A 20,552-nucleotide genomic window follows, 5' to 3' on the forward strand; every position below is an offset into this window, starting at 1 on the left:
CTCCCTTTGTTCTTATCCACCGCCGCCGCACGCCTTCGTGGTTTGTGTGTCCTGGGCTGGTCATTCTTGTGCTTGCCCCAAAGGCCTGCAGAAATGCATCCAGGCCCACTGGATTTTCTCAAGAGAGGGAGTTATCAGAATTCGAATTGAAGGCCTCTGTGGGACGGGAGTGGGAAGATGAAAACTAGAGTCTAATCTTCTGTTACTTGATGGCTCTGTGACTTTGGGGAAGTTTGACAACTTCTCTGGGCCTTAGGCACCTCACTTAAGAAAGAAAAGATTCCTGAGTCAGCCCTGATGTCCGTGTGGTCTGGGAGCCGGCACACCGGCCTCTCGGGTCAAGCCTAGGACTGGGCATTCACACCTCATTGCCTACCTCCAGGCCTGGGTCACATGGTGGTCACACGGCAGAGGCGGGGTATGTAGCTGGACCTTAGAAGAACGCCACCACCTCCGGGCCACAATGCGGTGGCTGCTGCTCCTGGTCCTCCTCCTCCTCCTCTCTTTTTCCTTCCTCCTCACCGGGGGCTCATTTTTCCAGGGAGAAATCGCAAATGTGGTAAGGAACCTAGACGGTACAGTCACGTCTTCTGCCACCATCCTAGGACCTGTGCTGTTTGCGGAGGGTGGGTGGGCACAGAGGCTCATGTGGGTGAAAGCCAGAAGCGGGGGCAACATGGAGAGTTGGAGGAAAGGTGTCTGGGGGGGAAAGAGAAAACCCATCCTAGTCTTGGGAGCTGTGCCGCGGCGGTGCCAGGTGCTGCCACACAGAGATGGACATGACACAGCACTTGTCCCCACCCCATGCTCTAGTGAGGGAGACAAGACATTTATTCATGCAGCAAATTTTATTGAGTAACTACTATATGTGCTTTATTTGTTTCCAGGTGCTGGGGATAGGGCTGTGAGCAAGATATAGAAATCCTTGCCCTTGTAGGGCTGACGTTCTACTGCAGGAGGCAAATAAGTGAAATATTAATATATCCCAGGTGATAAACACCTGGGGACAAAGAAAACGAGGAAGGGGCTTCAGGAGAGGTGGTGTGAGAAGAGGAGGCAGTTTTAAACAGGGTGCTTAGGCAAGACCTTACTGACAAAGTGAAATGTAGGCAGAGACCTAAGGGAGTGAGGTCTTTCCCAAAGGGAGCCGGGCTGCCAGACCTCTGGGGAAAGAGCATACCAGGTGGAGGGAACAGCCAGGGCAAAGGTCTAGAGGTGGGGCCTGGCCTGGCATATTCAAGGAATAACAGAGAGGAGCGAGGGAGAGTGGAATGACTAGGAGATGAGGTCTGAGCTGGAAGGACAGAGTATTGCCATATCTTCATTTATTCAGTTCTGCATTCGGCGCCTACTATGTGTGAAGACTTCAGTCCTCGGGGCTAAGAAATGCAGCAGCGAACAAGATGGTGAAAGGTCTCTGCCCCCCTGGACCTGCGGTTCTAGCAGCGGGGGACAGAAAGTCAGAAAAAAATAAGATAAATGAGGAAGATAATTTCAGAGTCCTAAGTGTTGTGAACATATGAAAACCGGGTGATGGGGACCGTTCTAGTCGGGTATCCGGGAGGGCCTCAGCCTGGGGCAGGACAGGGAGGCGGCCAGGCAGAGCTCACAGGGCAGGGTGTTCTAGGCAGAGGGACCAGCAAGTACAAACGCCCCGGGGCCAGGCGACCTTGCTGCATTCAGAACCCCAGTGGTGGCTGCAGGCTGTGCACCCGTGTGGGTGCGTGTTTGTGTGTGTGTGTGTGTGTGTGTGTGTGTGTGTGTGTGTGTGGTGAGGGTGGGGAGGCTGCAAGAGATCTAGTGATAGACAGACCACCCAGGAGTAAGCCCTGCAGGTCCCACAAAGACTTTCCATATTTAAGTGTTCTAGGAGGTCCTTGGAGCCTTTTTAAAAAAATTATTTTATTGAGGTCACATTGGTTTATAACACTGCATACATTTCAGGTGTACATTATTATATACAGTTTCTATATAGACTGCACTGTATTCACCACCAATAGTCTGGTTTTTATCCATCACCTCACATGTGCCCCTTTACCCCTTTCACCCTCCCCCCATCCCCTTCCCCTCTGACAACCACCAATCTGTTCTCCTTATCTGTGCGTTTGTTTATCTTCCACATATGAGTGAAACCATATGGTGTTTGTCTTTCTCTGTCTGACTTATTTTGCTTAGCCTAACACCCTCGAGATCCATCCATGTTGTCATGTTGTTGCAAATAGCATGATTTTGTCTTTTTTTATGGCTGAGTAGTATTCCATTGTATATATACACTGCATCTTCTTTTTTTTTTTTTTTTTTCTTTTTCTCCCCAAACCCCTTCAGTACATAGTTGTATATTTTAGTTGTGGGTTCTTCTAGTTGTGGCATGTGGGACACTGCCTCAACATAGCCTGATGAGTGGTGCCATGTCCGCGCCCAGGATCCAAATTGGTGAAACCCTGGGCTGCCGAAGTGGAGCGCATGCACTTAACCACTCGGCCACGGGGCCGGCCCCCCACCACAGCTTCTTTATCCATTCATCTGTTGAGGAGCACTTGGTTTGCTTCCACATCCTGGCTGTTGTGAATAATGCTGCAATGAATATCGGGGTGCATAAATATCTGAATTGTCGATTTCAAGTTCTTTGGATAAATACCCAGTGGGATAGTGGGATCATAATGTATTCCTATTTTTAATTTTTTGAGGAATCTCCATAGTGTTTTCCATAGTGGCTGCACCAGCTTGCATTCCCACCAGCAGTGCATGAGGGTTCCCTTTCCTCCACATCCTCTCCAACACTTATTTCTTGTCTTTTTAATAATAACCATTCTGATGGGCATGAGGTGATATCTCCTTGTAGTTTGATTTGCATTTCCCTAATAATTAGTGATGTTGAACATCTTTTCATGTGCCTGTTGGCCATCTGTATATCTTCTTTGGGAAAATGTTCATATCCTCTGCCCATTTTTTGATCAGATTGTTTGTTTTGTTGTTGTTGAGTTGGATGAGTTTTTTATATATTTTGGAAATTAACCCTTTGTTGGATATATGATTTGCAAATATTTTCTCCCAGCTGGTGGGTTGTCTTTTTGTTTTAGAAAACCCACCAACTGGGAGGCTTTGAAACGGGGGCCTGACATGATGGGATTTACCTTTTAATAAAGATCATCTAGCAGTTCTGGAAAGAGTTGATGGGGGGAGGGAGAGGGGGGAAAGGAGGAGGAGGGGAGGAGAGGGGAGAGAGAGAGGGTGCGGGTGGGGGACAGGGGTCAGTTACTGGCAAGAGAGGAATCAGGTGGCCAGGAAGAAGCTATTGCCAATCCAGTCCTGCTTTCCTGCTGTATTTTCTTTACAGCATTAAATCATACATAATAGATGTGATTACACATGTGTAACATACATAATAATTATTAATGAATAATACCTAACATATATATGTTAGGTAAAAATTACATACAGTAAAATGCCCAAATCTTGATTTTACACTAAAATGAATGGCTTTTATTTTTTTTCAAAGGAGTTGGTTTAATTCCAGGTGGTACAGAATTTGGGATAGAATGAAGACTGAAGAGAACACCCTGGCAGGAGTCTGAGCTGGGTTTACTCTGACCTCACAGCTGAGGTAGAAAGGGCTGAGTGAGAGCTGAAGAGAGAATGAGCCACTGTAGGATTTTTCTTTTACAAAAGTTTATTGTTAAATGTACGACAGGCTCCAAGGCAACACTTGATTCTGACTATAGGTGGCAACAGATGTTATGGAGGGAGTCTAGAAGTTTAAACAGGAATGCCTCAGGCACAAGGAACTGTTGATTTTCCCCCAGATTTCCTAATTCCTCTGTGGCCGGAGGGCCCTTTCCCGCCTTGATTTTAGCTCCTCGTCTCTTCTGCTCTTTCCGTTTCTGCTTGAACGCCTCGTCTTCCTCGCCCGTCTCCTTGGCCTGCCTCTGGGGCTGTTTCCAGGGACTGCTTCTTGCCACCTCCGTGGCCAGACATGGCGCCTGCCTCCCGCCCCTTCCCCCGGTGGCTTTTAAACTTATGCAGACGCCTCCTAACCACCCGCCAGATCCAGAGCCAGAGCATTTCCAGCACTCGGGAACACTGCCTCACGCTCGCTGCCAGTCCACGGTCCCAAAGCTCGCTCTCCTGACCTCCATCATCGTACATTAGTTTTGCCTGTTTTTCAACCTCATACAATGGAATTACACAGTACGTTTGTTTGTAAATCCAGGTTCTTTTGCTCAACATTTTATCTATGACACCGTATCTATTGCATGTATTTATTTATTCTGTGTCTTCTCCCCTAGAGCTGCGCTTGTCCCACAGCATAGTCACTAGTCACATTGTTACCGAACAGAGTGAGTTCCCTCCTGGCAGAGTTAAAATCAGGATCTGGACCAGGAGTAGTTGTCACACAAAGTAGAACTTATTTGCAGCAAATAGGAGACCACATAGAATCATTTCCAGAGTCATGGCGTCCCCCAATGAAGGGGGAGCAGGGGCCTTTTATTTCAGATGGGAATGAATATTCAAAAGAGAGAGGTGGGTATTCTCTTGCCGCAGGCTCAGTTGGAAATACGCCTCCACAGACACTGCGGGTTAAGAGACTAAGAGGCCTAAACTCCTCCCGGAGAGGAAATTTTAGCATTAAAAATGAGGCAGAGGCCACAGGTGTCGCTCTTGTGGTGGGGCTTGGTCTGGTTCAGGGTGCTTGGTGATGACTGCATCTCTTAAACAGGTAAATGCCTCGGAACGCACCCTTGAGTTCCCGGGGCCATTGTTCCATGACAACATGAAGTTACTTAAATTAACATTAAGCAAAATTTAAAATTCAGCTCCTCAGTCACACTGGCCACGTTTTAAGCGCTCAATAGCTACCTGGGGCTAGTGACTCCCGCCTTGGACCATGCAGAAAAAGCACACTTTCATCGTTGCTGAAAGTCCTATGGGACAGCTGCTCTGAACTGTCAGCCCCAGAAGGGCAGGCGTTTCTGTGTGTTTCTTCCCGGCTGTATCCCCGGTGCCTGGAACAGTGCCTGGAATGGAGTCTGGAGACAATAGGTTATCAGTATTCGCTTGTTGAACGACTATTGAAATTGCCCAACAGAGAGGTGATGGGTAGCGGGAATAACGCGATGTCGTAAGCCCCAGCATTGGGGGTCGCTGATGTGTGAGTGTGTCTGTGTGTGTGTGGGGGGGGGGGGGGGGGGCGCGTAGATGACAGTCAAGCTCAGCTGAAAGGGTGACCAGGAGTTTGCAGGAGAGACGGTTGTGCAGCGGCAGGAGCCGCGTGAGCAAAGACAGGAAGGTCTGGACCACCTTGTGTGTGCGACAGAAGTAACCTATTTGGGGACACAAAGGGCAAACCTTTAGAAACTGTTTAGCTCCCTCTAGGCACAAGCGGGCCCTGCCGGTGCCCTCTCTCCCCCGCCGCATCCGCACGGACGTCCCCGGGGGCCCAGCTGGGTGGGGCGCGGTCGGGGGAGGAGCCGGCGGGGGGCGGCCCCGGGGGGCGGCGGGCCGCGGTGCAGCCGGGCGGGGCCGTCTCCCCACAGGACACCGGGGAGATCTGCATCCAGAGCAAGAAGTGCAAGAGCGGATGCTGCCGCCGGGAGCCCGAGAACTGCCAGTCATACTGTGCCCTCAAGGGGTCGGAGGGCAGCGCGTGTCACACGCAGGTGAGCGGCGGCGCCGGGGCGGCTGAGCCGGGAGGGACCCACGAAAACCGGGAGCCGGGCAGCCGGAGGGACTTAGAGCCCAGGGGAGGAGGGGAGGGGGGTTGGGCGGAAAGGACCCGGAGCCGGGAATTCTCCGCTGGGAATGCCCCTCCCAGTCGGCTGGGGGAGCCTGTGCACAGACCCAAGGTGGGTCCTCACCGCGGGGACTTGGAATCCTGGAGGCGGGGCGTGGGGCATGGCGATGCTTCTCTTTCTAATGTGGGTTCCCGCTCTCCGGGGCTCATCCCCGCGAACCCTGAAAGTAGCTCTGTAAATGGGCACAGCTAGAAGGTCTGGCGCTAACCATGGTTCTACCTCTGCCTCAGACCACCTCCCCCAAGCCCTAGGAGTTCAGCTGTGGCCCCAGGTGTTCCTGGCCGGAGCGGGGCTGAGGCTGCCTCTGAGTTAGGTGTAAAGGAAAGGGGAGTTGATTTGCCCATGCATGGATTTAAGGAGAAGAGATGGGGGCCTCTGTCGTGTTCATCGACTTAGGACAGGCAGACAGGTTAATGACAGGGATGGAGCTAGGAGGGCACTGAGCAACCCTGGGGGCCTGCCTGGAGATGGCAACCAGAGGCACAGACTCTAAACAGCTGGATGAGGGCTCCTCTGCAGTGTGCAAGCAGATGGGCTCCAGAGCTGGGCTGGGGTGGGAGTGGGGGCTGCCCCTGCGGGGTGAGGGCAGAGCAGCTCCCAAGGTCAGGGTCAAAGTCCGGCCTTTCCCAGACGTTCTTCGGCCTTTATAACGAGTGTCCCTGCCTGCCGGACCTGACTTGTGTATTTCCGAAGAATGTGAAATCGTTTAAAATCATCTACGGCCGTTGCAGGAAAACTGAAGCAAAGAAGCCAGCTAAGAAAAGTTTCTTTTAATTCTGCCTCTTCCTTGCATCCTCCCTCCCCACCCCGACCCCTGCTCCCTTGCCTACACAGAACTGTGTATGCCTGCCCCTCAGCCCCAGAGCCACCTGCTAGGAGAGGGGCAGGGAGGGAGGGGTGATGCACCGTCGTTGAAATAAAGAGCTCTCAATGTTTGCTGCCCATGGACCTGGGGCTGGGTGGGCCTGCCAGGCTGCGATGGGCATGGGACAGGGCAAGGGCATGCTAGTGGGGGATGCGGGGGGTGGGGAAGGTGAGGAGATGAGGGAGGAAGCAGGAAGGGGTATTCTTGGGCTCGGAGTCTTTCTCTTGTAAGGGCACGAATGAAAGTCCCCCAGAGGAGACTTGAGCTCCCCACCCCACCCCAACCCCTTTCGGGCTTCAGCCCACTCCATAATCCACCTTTGAAAGCTCAGCTTGCTTCCCCTGACCTTAAATTTCAGAACTGAAAGTGCACAAAACAAACATGTGTGTGAAGAATTGCCAGTGTTTGTTGAGCACTTCCTGGATGCTGGCGGCAAGGCTAGTGCCTTACGCACATGATCTCATTTAATCCTAGAGGGGTCGGTACTGTTACCACCCCTATTTCACAGGCGAGGAGCAGAGGGATTGAGCAACTAGCTCAAGGTCACACAGCTTGAAAGTGATGACTCGGACTCCTCTGGAAGACAGGAAGAGAAGGAAGGGATGAGAAAGAAAGGAGAGCCAAGGAAAGATTGAGGAAATGAAGGATTGGAGCATCTTCTGTGCTGGGTGAGGGTGGGCACAGGATGAGTCAAGAGGAGTTTTAGGAAGTGGTCCTGTGGGTTGTGAGGCTTTAGGAGCCAGAGCCAGCTTGCGGGCTTGTGTGTAGTGCATTCTCAGCAGAGGGAAGCCTCAAGGTGGCCCTGTTCTATTCCGTTACATTTTGGAGATAACTATTTCAGATTTTGGACCTAAGTTCCCAGACTGAGCCACACCCCTGATTAAGTAAGCCCCTAGATCCGAGCCACGCGTGCCCTGCAGGATGTCCAGCTTATGGTGCAAGAGCTCAGGAGCTGAGATATAAGCTGTGGTCGTACTCAGAGCATTCCCCTGTAAGTCACAGCAAAACTGTGAACTCATCCTCCGGAGAAGATGCTGTCCTGTACGAAATGCATCGGACGGATACATAGTGTTACATGGACATCAGACAGATACAGTCTTACAGTCCGTGGTGTTACATGAGCTCCCCAGATGTGGAGAAAGTGTATAAAACAAGCTTGGAAGGAGAGCCTGAAGCCCTGGAAGCCCAGCCTCCCAGGAGACCCAATGTATTAGAAGTTAGAAGGGGTGAGGGGCAAAAAGCTATGTTGCTGATATGATTAAACTGGTTCCAAGTGTTGGGGAAGAAAAACTTTTCCTCTACCCTCTTTCGTTCAATATTTCAGGGTCTGCAAATTAAACTGACAAAAGACAGTGTCGCAAGAGAAGAGATTTTTATTCACATATATACATGGGGGAGTTTACAGAAAAATGTGACTCAAAGAGGCAGTTAGAATTTGGGGGCTTATATAACATCTTAATAGGGGAAGGGGAGGGGGAGAAGGACGCTTATGGGAAAACACATGACATTTAGGAAAGGTAAATGGGCCCTTTGGAGAGCAGATGGGAGACATGACAGTTTAGTGATAATGTCTATTTAGGCGCCATGTGGACTTACACCCAGTGATGAGTCAATCTTTCATGTTTGCAAGAAACTCCCAGAAAGGGGATTTAAGATGACCAGCTCTTTTGGGAGGCTCTGCTTTTAGGGGGATAAGGGAGTTCAGAAAAAAAGCCTATTCTCAAATGCCTGCAGCTCAAAATAATTTGGATGCCACAGTGGCGTATTCTGGACCCCTTCCCAAGCCGTGGGTATTCAGCTGCCCCTGTGGGAAAAGCGGTCATTGGTAGAAGCCACTGCTGCCAGAATCTAGAGAGATTTGTGAGGAGAAAGTACTCTGATGTGCGACACTATGCCTCTGCTGTGCTGAAAAGGGTCAATTCTCTGGTGCTGAAAAGCAGCAGAAATCGAGCAGGTACAGCAGCACTGTCCAATGGAAAGAAATGTGAACTACATATTAATTTTAAATTTTCTAATAGCCATATTAAAAAAAAAAAGTAAAAAGGAACAGGTAGAATCAATTTGGATGATATATTTTATTTGTATCCCAACCAAAAATGTTATCATTTCAACATGTAAAAATTGAGATTTTCACATTCTTTTTTTGGTAACAGGTCTTCAAAAATCCAGTTTGAATTTTACACTTCTCTCAGTTCGGGTGAGCCACGTGCCAGGTCCTCAAAAGTCACGTGTGGCTGGTGAATAGCTATCGTGTTAGACAGTGCAGGTCCACAGGGTCCAGCAGTAGGAATTTGGATGGGCTCCAGGCTTGATGAGAGGAAAGTGCTTTTGAACAACAACAATAACAAAATGCTCCCCTTTTTCCAGCAGCCTTGTACTAGTTGGGTTCAGTGTAGTAAAACAACCACTCCAGGTATTTCAAATAGAAAGGATTTAATACAGGGGACCAGAGGGTTGAGGTCTTGGCCACTTGCTTCCACACAGTCCAACTCCCTGCTCAGTCCTGGAGACTAGGGACATTTTCCTCACGTCCCCCACAGTCTGTAAGAGTGCTGGGCACTGTGGCGTTCAGTAGATGTGTGAAGTGAAGGAATACAGATCTCCCCAGGGCTGAATCTGGGCCCCAAGGAATTGGACCCACAGCTGCCTCAGGGCCTGAGACCCCTACTGGATTCAGTTATTGAAAGCCCCTCTTGTGGAGCGCTAACTCAGGTGTGGCAGCCATTGCCCCCCTTCCTTGCTAACTGAACCCCAATGTTGTTTGGGCAGTAATGTGCCCAGCCCCGGGAGAGGAGTCATAATGAGTCAGAGCCAGTCGCAGCCATCTCATTCCCTTTGCCCAACTCCCTTTCCCAGCCTGCCTTGCAGCTAGAGGCGGTCAGGTGACCTAGTTGTAGCCGTGGAGACATGGAAAAGTCAGCATGGAGGCTTAGGGCAAGATAAGAGGTTCTGCTGGGAGGAACACTGCCTCTCACCCCTGCCCTGCTCACCCTCTACTCCATGCTTCCTGACTTAGAGTATGCCGAGAGGATGTGGTGTTAGGAGTGCTGTGCAGGCATTTGCCAACCAAGAGGAGAAAGTCAAGAGAACTGCAGGTCTGCCAGCACCCAAGCTCGTGCCAGCACTTCCTGTCTCTAGGCTTCTCGATTCATGAGAAACACACGCCCCTATTTGTTTAAGCCGCAGTTACTTGGGTTTTTGATTACTTACAGCTGAATCCAGTCCTAACTCTTACACCTAATGCTTACTCTGAGGATTCATTGATCCTGGAATGACAGGATCCCCGGGGCTGGGAGAGCATCTCGGTTTCATTCCATTCACTCTCTCCCATTCTTCATGTGAATCTCCTCCCCGCACTGAGGGGTCAGTGAACCTCCACTTGTGCATCTCAGTGATGGGGACCAGGTGTCATGGTTCCAGGGGGCATAAAATTTTTATATTAAGCCCATCTAAATTCTCTACAATTCTACCCATTTGTCTTAGTATGACAAATTGGGAAAGAACAGGGAGTCGTTGAAAGGGTAGGGGGCGGAGTAAGATGGATTTAGTGCCAACTTTTTCTAATTATGTGACACTGGGCAAGTTAACCTCTCTGGACCTTAGTTTCTTTTATCTATGAAGTGGGGACAATAAATTCCACCCCCCTCCCCCCCCTCTGGAATCATTGTGAGGATTTTCTAGCACAGAGTAAGCCCACAGCAATTGTTAGTGTTCTGACCCTTGAACACGGCTTGCGTCAGCTAACTGTCACATCTGAGAGTTGGACCCAGAAAAGAGGTGAGAGCCCAGGACAGGGGACTGGTAAATTTGAGGCAGAACAAAGAATATGGGCGGCTATGGCTCCCCACCAGAGATTGTGTGTGTGTGTGCACGTGCGTGCAAGCCTGTCTGTCCGTTTGAGAACTCGAGGGGCAAGGAGGGCATCCCAGGGAGGTCTGGTTGCTCCCCAGACCTGTCTGGGCCTGCTTCACAACCTGGTGTCCAGCCTGTCCAGCCTCATCCTGCCCCAGACCTCTCCCTTCTCTGACCTGTCTGACGCCCGCCCTGATGGAGCAAAGACTTGATGGAACATCAAGGAAGACGCCGACTCAACAAGAACATCCAGGAGCCTGGGGAAGGTTTGCAGGAGGGGCTTTAATTGCCAAGAACCCAATGAGGAGATGGAGATGCTGGTCCTGAGGACGGCCAGCCAGGGAGAAGTGGTGGCAGAGGAGCGTCCCTCGGCGTGCTGGCCTGGGTGCAAGGCTGGATGGGTGCTTTCACTCCTCGGAGCGTGCAGCATCGAAGCAGATGCCAAAGTTGGTGTTCATGATGGAGCCCACGAGGGTCTTGTCCACCTGGCAGGTCAGGCCCCGCTCACAGGGACACTTGTAGTAAACCCCGTAGAGTGTCTGCAGAGGCACGGAGCCAGTGGAGTCAGACGCTTACCCCTGCCTGACCCGGAGACCCAGCAGCCCCGTTGTCTTTTCAGACAGCGTTTCTCCCGACTGCCTCCCCAGGGGTCGCTGTGGGCCTGGAGGACCCAGCTCTGGTTTCCGTGGCTCGCTTGCTCTTACTCATTTGATGACTCTGGGGAGCCTCTGTTTAGCCATCGTGAAATGGGGATAACAAATCGCTGCCCCACCCATCTCGCCGGTCATTGTGAGGGTCAGGAGAGGTGATGGGATGGGAAAGAGCTTTGAAGCCTGGTGACCTCCCTCCGTATCTCCTCAACATCCAATGTCCAGGCTGACCCTCCTCCCCCCATGCCCGAGCCTTGAGGGCACTCCTCCCCTGAGCCATCCCTCTCCCCCCACCACCAGCAGCATCACACCAACTCCTTGGGTACCCACCCAGGCAGAGCACTCGCTGTTCTCGCTGGCTTTGGCTGCACAGCGGGCCAGGCTCAGGCTGCTTTCCTGGTGGCAGCATTCGCTCTTGCACTGGGCGCTGTTCAGGCAGATCTCGCCCGCCTCCTGCCAGGGGCAGTCAGTCAGCCCAGGAGCCCCTCCCCGTGGTCCCATCTCCACCCAGACCCCCACCCCACTACCCACTACCCTGACAGTGCCTCCCCTGGTCAGGGCGTGTGTGAAGGAATCCACCCCGTGGGTCTGGTGACCTCTCTGCCCACCCCTCACCCCCTCCCAGTGAGAGGCGAGCAGGGTGGTGGCAGAGAAGCAGACCTAGGCTGGGAGCAGGGTGCCCGGGTTCTAGTACTGGCTATACTGCCAACTCCCTGGGTGACCCTGGGCAAGTCACTGTCCCATACTATGCCTCAGTGTTCCCATCTGGAAGGTGCACGTGTAGCCCCCAAAGAGGGTCTCCAAACCCCTCTGGGTCCCCCAGTGCTTTGAGGAGCCTGTGAAGGTTGAGGACAGCTCCCTGGAAAACTCCCCCCTCCCCCAACAGACTTTTACATATAATCGCCGGGGGGTCCTGGACCCTCCGAGCCCACGCACGCCCCTGAGTTAAGAACCCTTGTCTGGGTGCATGGCCCTGAAGGGCTTTCCCCGTTCTGCCCTTGGGGGAGAGGCAGGGTGGGGCAGTGGTGAGAGCCCGGCTCTGGAGCCTGCCGGCCTGGGCTCTAGTCCCTGCGCAACACTTTCTAGCTGTGCGACCTCAGGCAGGTTGCTTAACCTTTCTCTCGGTCAGCTTTCCATCTGAAAACGGGGTTGACAGTGATGGTACCTGCCTCACGTGGTTATTGTGAGGACTAAATAAGGAACTATTCCTGGGGCATTCAGGACTGTGTCTGGCACACAGTAAGCCTGCCACGCTAGGTCAGAAGGCAGAATCCCTGAGGACGCTTTTTAAACTACTGGACCCTTGGAGCCACAGTTTTTAGGGCTCTAGATTTTTATCAAGTTCCCTCAGCCAGGTTGACCCGCTGCTCTGCGCATGCTCCACGCTGATCAGTCTCTTCTGGGCCCCTGGGGAAGAGGCGCAGGCCAGGACGTGGGCAGTAAAGGAAGAGATGCCTCACCAGCCAGCCCCCAAGAGCCAGGCTTAAAACATCCCCCCGGGGGATTCGATAACTCCTCCCCTGAAGACCCTCTTACCAAGTTGATAATGACTCCCCGGGGGTCAGGAACTGCATAGGCCACTGCAAGGGCGACGAGCAGAAGGGCAAGGACTTTCTCCATGATGAATGGGCACAGCTGGTGTAAGTAGCAGCTGGCTGGTCAGGTGGCATAAGACAGAGCCAGCTGGGGTGGGTGGGGCTACAAAAGGGGCCCTGTCCACATGTGACCCACCGTCCCCATTCCCCAGGGACTTCTGTGAGCAGAGGCCCAGCTGTGGCCGGTCTGCTGGTGGCGGGGGTAGGGGGAGAGGGGAGTCCTGATAAGGTAACTGGGCAGCACCTGGCACTTCTGCGTGGGTGGGGGTGGGGTGATAGGCTATCGTGGTTGGGAGTTGGACTCTGGAACGCTTTCACCTGTGCCAGTTATTAGCTGGGCAAGCTGTCTGTTCTGAGTCTCAGCCTCCTTATCAGTCAACTGAGGACAATTTCAAGAGTTGAGGGTTAAGTGAATGAGTATATGTTATATACTTATTATATATATTAAGAGAGATATATATATATAGCTTGGAACAGGGCTTGGCACATGTGAGCAGGATGTCAGTGTTAGCTGCTGTTGGTCACCTCTAGAGCCCTGGGCTCCTTGGCAGGGCTGGGACTAGGGTGAGGCAAGAGGGGCACCTACATGAGCACCTCCTTAGATTTTGCATCCTAGGCACCTCTCTTGCCTCACCCCAGTCCAGGCCCTGCCTTTGGCTCCACCCAAACCCAGGTATCTGGCAGTGTCCGGCTCAGAGAGGAGGGCTCCCAGCCTCCCGACTCCTCAGCCTTGCCAGGCCGCCTTGGGGGTTTTAGGGCAGGCCCTGGTCCCTGGGCTGACCGGCTCTGTGACCTCGCTGGGGGTTGTGTGTTCTCACTGGGCGTCCCTCCCACCCGCCCTTGCACGAAGGGGACTACCTCCGGGAGTGATTCCAGGGGCCCCAAGGAGGTCCTTCTCAGATGAGTCTCTCCCGTCTCCTTTCCCCTTCCCTCAGTATCGGCAACCCCAGCATTAAAGACTTACGCCTTAATTTAAGGCGTCCATTCACTCTGCCCCCTGCCCAAGGCCATGTGCGAGCGTGAGCAGTTGTTCCTTCTGGCTGAGAATGAGGAGGTCTTGTGAGCCTCAGATGACCCAGGAGCTGGAGGCTGGGAAGGGCGCAGCTGCCTGAGTGTGCTCAGGTGTGGGACCAGAGCAGCTGTCCCTGACGGACTGGTCACTGCAGCCAAGGACCCCCTTCCCCACCCTGGCAGGTGGAAGACGGCTCCTGTGTGGAGGCCCCAGGGCGGGGTGCCTCGAGCACAGCTTGTGTCTAGACACACAGGGCTTCAAAACTCAGCGCTAACTGGCTACATGATCTGGGACAGTAACTGAAATGTGTATGCTCCCTGAGCCTCAGTTTCCTCATCTCCCCAAGGAGGAGGATGGTTCCTTCTTCGTAAGGTCAGGATTGAATAAGACGATGTATGTGGAACCCCATGGAAGTAGGCGGTTAGCCCCGTTTATACCACCCCCTCTCCTCCACCTTACGCCACTGGAGGGTGGAAGATAGGGGAGCAGCTGGAGGAACCAGCCAGGAGACCCTCAAAGTGAGAGAAACCCACCCAATTCCAGAGACACGGGAATACCATTGACTAAAGGAACACCCTCCTCTCTTATTTTTATGGAACTCAGTGTTTAAAGCCACTTTTCCCCATGAGCTCATTCTGGCCTCCCAGCCAAAAAACTGTAAGCTGAGCCTCAGGGAGGGTAATTACGGTTCCCTTCAACCAAGTCAAGACTAGGAGGCTGGGGAAGGAACTGGAGGAGCCATTTCTGTGAATGGAGCTGTGAAAGATGCGTCAGTCCAATCTCCGTCCAGCTGGTTGTGGCCAACTTCCCAGAGCAGAGAGAACGGAGTTTTTTCCATTACAGATGCAGAGTGTGCCAAAGGGAACTTTGACAGTGTTTGTGCTTCCCAAATGTAAGCAAAACTTAAGTACTTTTTGTACCGAAACTTCTTAAGGTTTAAGCACCCTTTCCCCAATCTAAAGAGTGTTTTGCTTTGGGTTTTTTCCCCTTTAAGAAGGAACCGAGTTCTGGTTCTCAGCTGCAATCATGGGGTTAATCTCACAGACATGATGTTGAGTGAGAAAAGCCATCTACAAAAGAATACAGACTGTGTGATTCCATTTACACGAAGTTCTTCGAGAAAAGGCAAAAGCAACCTATGGTGATAAAAGTCTGCAGGGTTTACTCCTGGGAGGGGCAGGAGGGAGACTTCTGGAGGGATGGAATTGTCTTAAATCTTGATCTGGGGTGTCTGTAACGCACATGTGAAAATCTGTCTAGCAGTGCGCTTAGGACTTGAGTATTGTACTGTGTGTAATGTAGATACTGCACCTCAATTTAAAAAGAAATGAAAGGAGCAAAATTCTCCCTGGTCCAGTCCCAGCAGCTGGGATGGAGGGGCTGGGGGTGGTGTCATGCCTCCTGGTGAGTGGCACAGTGGCGGTAGACCTAGAAATGTGGCAAACTCCTCTTGGGTGTCTCCCAGTCTGGCTTCTCCAAGATCTGCCCCAGAGCTGCAAGGGCAGGCCTCTGACAGTCATGTTAGTGAATGAGCCCATCTTTGCTCCCCACCACAACGGACCGGACAAGGGGTGGACATCTGACCCCAGCCCCTCTCCTGGGGTGTAGACTTGTGCCCTACAGCTCACCTGCAAGCTGACCTGAGATATGGAACTAGGGAAGCCCACGAGGGCATATTCTGACGTGCTGACAAAGAAATGGAGAGAGCTGGTCTGCAGACGGGAGGAAGATCATTGGTCATTCAGGAAGAAGCCGCCGCAGCCATGCCCTAACTTCCTCATGGATTTCCAGGTCCTGGTTACACACACACACACACCCTTTCTATGGTTGGCCGCGTTCCTGCCCCTGTGGGGCCTGAACTCCCCTGTATTCCTGTAACACGTCCCCTTTGCTTGAGCCACAGACATAGACATCTCAATTCTGAGAAGGGGATCACAGCTCTGGATCAAGGTCAGATGTGTGACGACCCTGGAGTCAGAGCAGGGACCAGACGTGGAGTCCACTCAAGATTCAAATTCCCGGGGCTGGCCCCGTGGCCGAGTGGTTAAGTTCGCGTGCTCTGCTGCAGGCGGCCCAGGGTTTCGTTGGTTCGAATCCTGGGTGCGGACATGGCACTGCTCATCAAACCACGCTGAGGCAGCGTCCCACATGCCACAACTAGAAGGACCCACAACGAAGAATATACAACTATGTACCGGGGGACTTTGGGGAGAAAAAGGAAAAAATAAAATCTTTAAAAAAAAAAAAAGATTCAAATTCCCCATCAAGACACTCAGGTTGACTTCGCTTGTGTCCTGGAACCCACTCCCCATGGTCTGAAATGGGCAAAGCCCTGAGGTGGGCAGCCCCCCTGGGCCTCATGGAACGGGGAGGGGCAGTTCTCCAAATAGAGAGTGGGTTTTTGTTACCTAAGAAAGGGGAAGGATTCTTGGCAAACAAGAACAAGGTATACCCCTCTGTTCCACTTATAACTACCTAGCCCGCAGATCACCTTCCTTCCCCAAGAAGTAGGCTCAGATTACAACGGGGGTGTGCAGTGATTGTAGCTTTCAAATTGTCTGACTCTCCAGTCTCCATCTTGTTTAGGTGAGTGTGGGAGGTGAGGCATGTAGTGACTTTCAAGTTGGCAATCTCTTTGTCATTCAATACTCAGCCTTGGGGCCGGCCCGTGGCCGAGTGGTTAAGTTCATGCACTCCACTTTGGCGGCCGGGGTTTCAGTGTTTCTGATCCTGGGCGCAGACATGGCACCGCTCATCAAGACATGCTGAGGCGATGTCCCACATAGCACAACTAAAAGGACCCACAACTAAAATGTACAACTACGTACTGGGGGGATTTGGGGAGAAAAAGCAAAAGAATAAAAAAAAAAAATACTCAGCCTTTAGGGTTTCTCTCACCACCCCAGTTTCCAGGCCAAGATTGGACCGAGGGTGGAGTGAAGCTTGTGTGGCTTTAAGGAGGCAGGGGGAGGGACCTCTATGATCTTCTGGGCCCTCAGTGGCTGCTGTGAAGATGTCCCTTGTTCCTGCCTCATCCTTCTGGTCCTGCTGAAGTTTGTTCTCTGTTCTTAGTATGGGCCCTCCCTTCGCCTGGTCAGCATCCACACGAACTCTTTTGCTCTGTATTTTTAATCCCCACTCCTTGCCAGTGTTCTCTTTAAACATGTGGCAACTATCTCTGTAAGACCAAATGTGAGGGAGGTGGCCCAGTGTCTCATCAGTCGCTGCCCGCGCCCTAAGTCCAGGCTGGTCTGCGTGATGGCACCCTTCTTTTTAATTTGGTCATGATTGCATCTCAATGTTCTGCAGCTTAGGGGCTAAATTGTAAAGTTAGCTACCATCAAAGAAGAAAGGCATGACACAGTAAGGAAGAAAATCTGGGCAGATACTAGAGCCCTTTCTGTAGATGCCACCTAGCTGTAGATGGTACTTATGACTTGCATCCGCATCCCCCACCCCATGTCCCTTCTGCTCTCAGCCAGCATCTCTGCGGATTAGGGTTTTTTATGCTGTACAGTCACGCAGGCCTTCTATTCCTGAGATTCCTGGGCCCTTCATGGGCCTGCCCCTGTGTTGGGTTACTGAAGTCTTCCATTAATTTTTTTCTTCCTTCTGTTAACTTCTACACTGGACCTGGTAGTACCAGGAGGCAGCCCAGGCACTTCCTGAGTTCCACACTTACTCCTATGTCCCCTCTGTGTATCAGCAGCCTCTCTCTCCTCGATAGTCAGAATTTGGCACCCTACCAACATTAGTAATCCCCTCCGGGTTTTTTTTGGTGAGGAAGAGTCACCCTAAGCTAACATCTGTTGCCAATCTTCCTTGCTCTCTTTTTTTCTTTTTGCTTGAGGAAGATTGTCCTTGAGCTAACATCTGTGCCCATCTTCCTCTACTTTGTATGTGGGATGCCACCACAGCATGGCTGATGAGTGGAGTAGGTCTATGCCCACGATCTGAACCTGTGAATCTGGGCTGCCAAAACAGAGCACGCAGAACCTTAACCACTCGGCCATGGGGCTGGCCCCAGTAATCCACCTTTTAAAAAATTAAACTGTGGGGGGTCTGGCCCTGTGGCTGAGTGGAATTCACCTTTTGCAGTGTTCGATTCTATGAGTCTTGACAAATGCACACATCATGTAACCCCCACCACAGCCAAGGCACAGAACGCTTCTGTCCCCCTGAAAAGTTCCCTCATCCTGCCCCTCTGTAATCAGATCCTGGCAACCACAAATCTGTTTTATCTTCCTATCGTTTTGCCTTTTCTGTGGTGTAATACAGATGAAATCACACGGTATGTGCTTTTTTTTTTTTCGGTCTGGCTTCTTTTACCTAGCATAGTACGTTTGAGATTCACACACTTTTCCTTAGTTTTTTCCTTCATGGGGCTGAGTGGTCATCCATTGCATGGATGGAAACACGATGTTTATCCGTTCCCCAGTTAACGAACATTTGGGTTATTTCTGAAAAGTTATGGGCAATTTGAATAAAGCTGCTACACATAATCACAATCATAATCAGGTTTTTGGGTGGACACAAGTTTTTTTTTTTTATTGAGGTCATCATAGTTTATAACACTGTGAAATTTCAGTTGCACATTATTATTTGTCTGTCACCATGTAAATGTGCCCCTTCACCCCTTGTGCCCACCCCCCGACTCCCTTGCCCCCCGGTAACCACTAAACTGTTCTCTTTGTCCGCTTGTTAGTCTATCTTCCACACATGAGTGAAATCATATGGTGTTTGTCTTTCGCTGGTGGACACAACTTTTTCATTTCTCTGGGACAAATACCCTGTAGTGAGATGGCTGAGAATCATGCAAATGTTTGTTTCACTTTCTAAGAGATGTCAAACTCTTTTCCAAAGTGCCTCAACCATACGCATTCTCACCAGCAACGTATAAAATTCCAGTTGCTCCACATCCTCACCAGTTCTTGGCATTGTTAGTTTTTTTTTAAGGTATGCTTTTTTTTTGGTGAAGACGATTGGCCCTGAGTTAACACCTGTTGCCAATCTTCCTCCTCTCCAAAGCCCCAGTAGGTAGTTGTATATCCTAGTTGAAAGTCATTCTTACACAGCACAGCCTGATGAGCAGTGTGTAGGTCTGCTCCCAGGATCCAAACCTGCAAACCCTGGGCCACTGAAGTGGAGCACATGAACTTAACCACTTGGCCATGGGGCAAGCCCAAACGTTTGTTTTTTTTTTTTTTAAGATTGGCACCTGAGCTAACACCTGTTGCCAATCTTCTTCTTTTTCCCTCTCCCTAAAGCCCCCCAGTACATAGTTGTATATTCTCGTTGTAGGTCCTTCTGGTTGTGCTCTGTGGGATGCTGCCTCAGCATGGCCTGATGAGCGGTGCCACATCTGCGTCCAGGATCCAAACTGGTGAAACCCTGGGCCACTGAAGCAGAGCACGTGAATTTAACTACTCCACCCCAGGGCCGGCCCTGGTTTATGTTTTTTAATTTAGCCTTCCTAATAGTTGTGTAGTGGTATGTCATTGTGGTTTAACTTGCATTTCCCTACTGACTAATGATGAGGAGCATTTTTTCATATGCTTAATTGCCATCCATATATCTTCTTTGATGAAGTGTTCGAATCTTTTGCCAATCAATCTTTAATTGGATTGTTTGCTTTCTTATTATTGAGTTTTGAAAGTTGTAGATGTCCTTCCAGGGGGCTTAGTTTGTTGATATCGTTGGGAGCCAGTAGTGACTGGCTGTGTTGGCCTTGGTGGGAGATCCCCGCACAGTCCCCCTCTGTCCCACCGTGAACGCCTAGTTCTGAGTCTTTGAGCCGGTGCAGGGTGGGGCGGGGTGGGGCGCTGAGGGCGGAGGCTGGCTGCATTCGCAGAGTGCATCGTCTTGTATTGCTGATGTTCAAAGCCTCCGCAGGAGCCGGCCTCTGGAGAACATCCTCAGGGGACCCACAGTACTCTCTGGTTTTGCCCCTGTTCTGAGGGCTGCATTCACCCATGCCATTCCCAAAACTCTTCCTTAGTCCTCCAGACTAACTCTGTCCAAGAAGACGACCACCTGGCTGGTGCCTTAGCGGCTGCCCACAAAGTGGTGTCCACCTGTTCCTCAGCCCTGTCTCCTTCCAGGAGAGGGGGTGTATCTCCTGAGGCTGCTGTAACAATGACCACAAACCTGGTGGCTTGAGACAACGGAAATTTGTTCTGGAGGCCACAGTCAAATCAAGGGGTCCATAGGGCTGTGCTCCCTGCAGAAGCTCTGGGAGAGAATCTGCCCCACGCCTCTTCCAGCTTCTGCTGGTTGCCAGCTTCCTGGGCTGTGGCCACGTCATTCCCGTCTCTGCCCCTGTGGTCAAATTGCCTTCTCTTTTTTGTCCATCTTCTCCTTTGTGTCTCTTGGAAGGACACTGGTCATTGGATTTAGGACCCTCCCAGATAATCCTGTGGGATCTCATTATCTCAAAATCCTCAGCTTAGTCGTATCTGCACACGGTGGCATTCACAGCTTCTGGGCATTAGCATGAGGATCTTCTGGGGGCAGATAGTTACAGCTCTCGAAGTTCTACCTTCCGTGAAGATTGCCCTTCCCTTCTGTCCTCAGGGCCATCCTGTGTGGGAGTGTCATGCCACAGCCGTCCACTGCCACCTGGTGCCGTCGGAACTCTCTCCAGAGCAGGCAGGGGAAGGGATGCCTGGGTTTCCGGGTAAGACAGAAGGTCCTACTTCCCCCTAGGACTCACGCATCGGGGTCTCACCCCTACATAGGAAGGAGGCTAGGATGCCCGTCAGCCAAAAACAAACAAACAATGTGACA

General features: G+C 51.5%; 2 protein-coding genes across 4 annotated transcripts; one reads left to right on the forward strand and one right to left on the reverse strand.

Annotated features, from left to right (window-relative positions):
- Positions 1 to 399: 399 nt before the first annotated feature.
- On the forward strand, positions 400 to 6,715 carry CLPSL1 (colipase like 1). The gene is made up of 3 exons (XM_023624819.2): positions 400 to 559; positions 5,535 to 5,657; positions 6,423 to 6,715. Exons 1-3 carry the CDS (start codon positions 464 to 466, stop codon positions 6,564 to 6,566), a joined length of 363 nt encoding a protein of 120 aa, XP_023480587.2. The 5' UTR covers positions 400 to 463; the 3' UTR covers positions 6,567 to 6,715.
- A 4,056-nt stretch (positions 6,716 to 10,771) lies between these two features.
- CLPS (colipase) lies at positions 10,772 to 13,631 on the reverse strand. Of its 3 annotated transcripts, XM_014734209.3 has the most exons (4): positions 13,613 to 13,631; positions 12,696 to 12,814; positions 11,490 to 11,612; positions 10,772 to 11,048 (listed from the first exon to the last, which is right to left on the reverse strand). In XM_014734209.3, exons 2-4 carry the CDS (start codon positions 12,777 to 12,779, stop codon positions 10,917 to 10,919), a joined length of 339 nt encoding a protein of 112 aa, XP_014589695.2. In that variant the 5' UTR covers positions 12,780 to 12,814; positions 13,613 to 13,631; the 3' UTR covers positions 10,772 to 10,916.
- Between the last annotated feature and the right edge of the window lie 6,921 nt (positions 13,632 to 20,552).

The sequence above is a fragment of the Equus caballus genome, chromosome 20 (genome assembly GCF_041296265.1).
Source record: "Equus caballus isolate H_3958 breed thoroughbred chromosome 20, TB-T2T, whole genome shotgun sequence".
Classification (NCBI taxonomy): domain Eukaryota; kingdom Metazoa; phylum Chordata; class Mammalia; order Perissodactyla; family Equidae; genus Equus; species Equus caballus.

Bases quoted from the DNA above. Each gene is read 5' to 3' on its own strand.
- CLPSL1 (XM_023624819.2), top strand. From the start codon at position 464: ATGCGGTGGCTGCTGCTCCTGGTCCTCCTCCTCCTCCTCTCTTTTTCC. The intron at 560-5,534 runs GTAAGGAACCTA...GTCTCCCCACAG, and splicing joins AGGGAGAAATCGCAAATGTG to GACACCGGGGAGATCTGCAT. The intron at 5,658-6,422 runs GTGAGCGGCGGC...GGCCTTTCCCAG, and splicing joins GCAGCGCGTGTCACACGCAG to ACGTTCTTCGGCCTTTATAA.
- CLPS (XM_014734209.3), bottom strand. From the start codon at position 12,779: ATGGAGAAAGTCCTTGCCCTTCTGCTCGTCGCCCTTGCAGTGGCCTAT. The intron at 11,613-12,695 runs GTAAGAGGGTCT...TGCCCCTGGCAG, and splicing joins GGGGAGTCATTATCAACTTG to GAGGCGGGCGAGATCTGCCT. The intron at 11,049-11,489 runs GTGGGTACCCAA...GTGCCTCTGCAG, and splicing joins ACAGCGAGTGCTCTGCCTGG to ACACTCTACGGGGTTTACTA.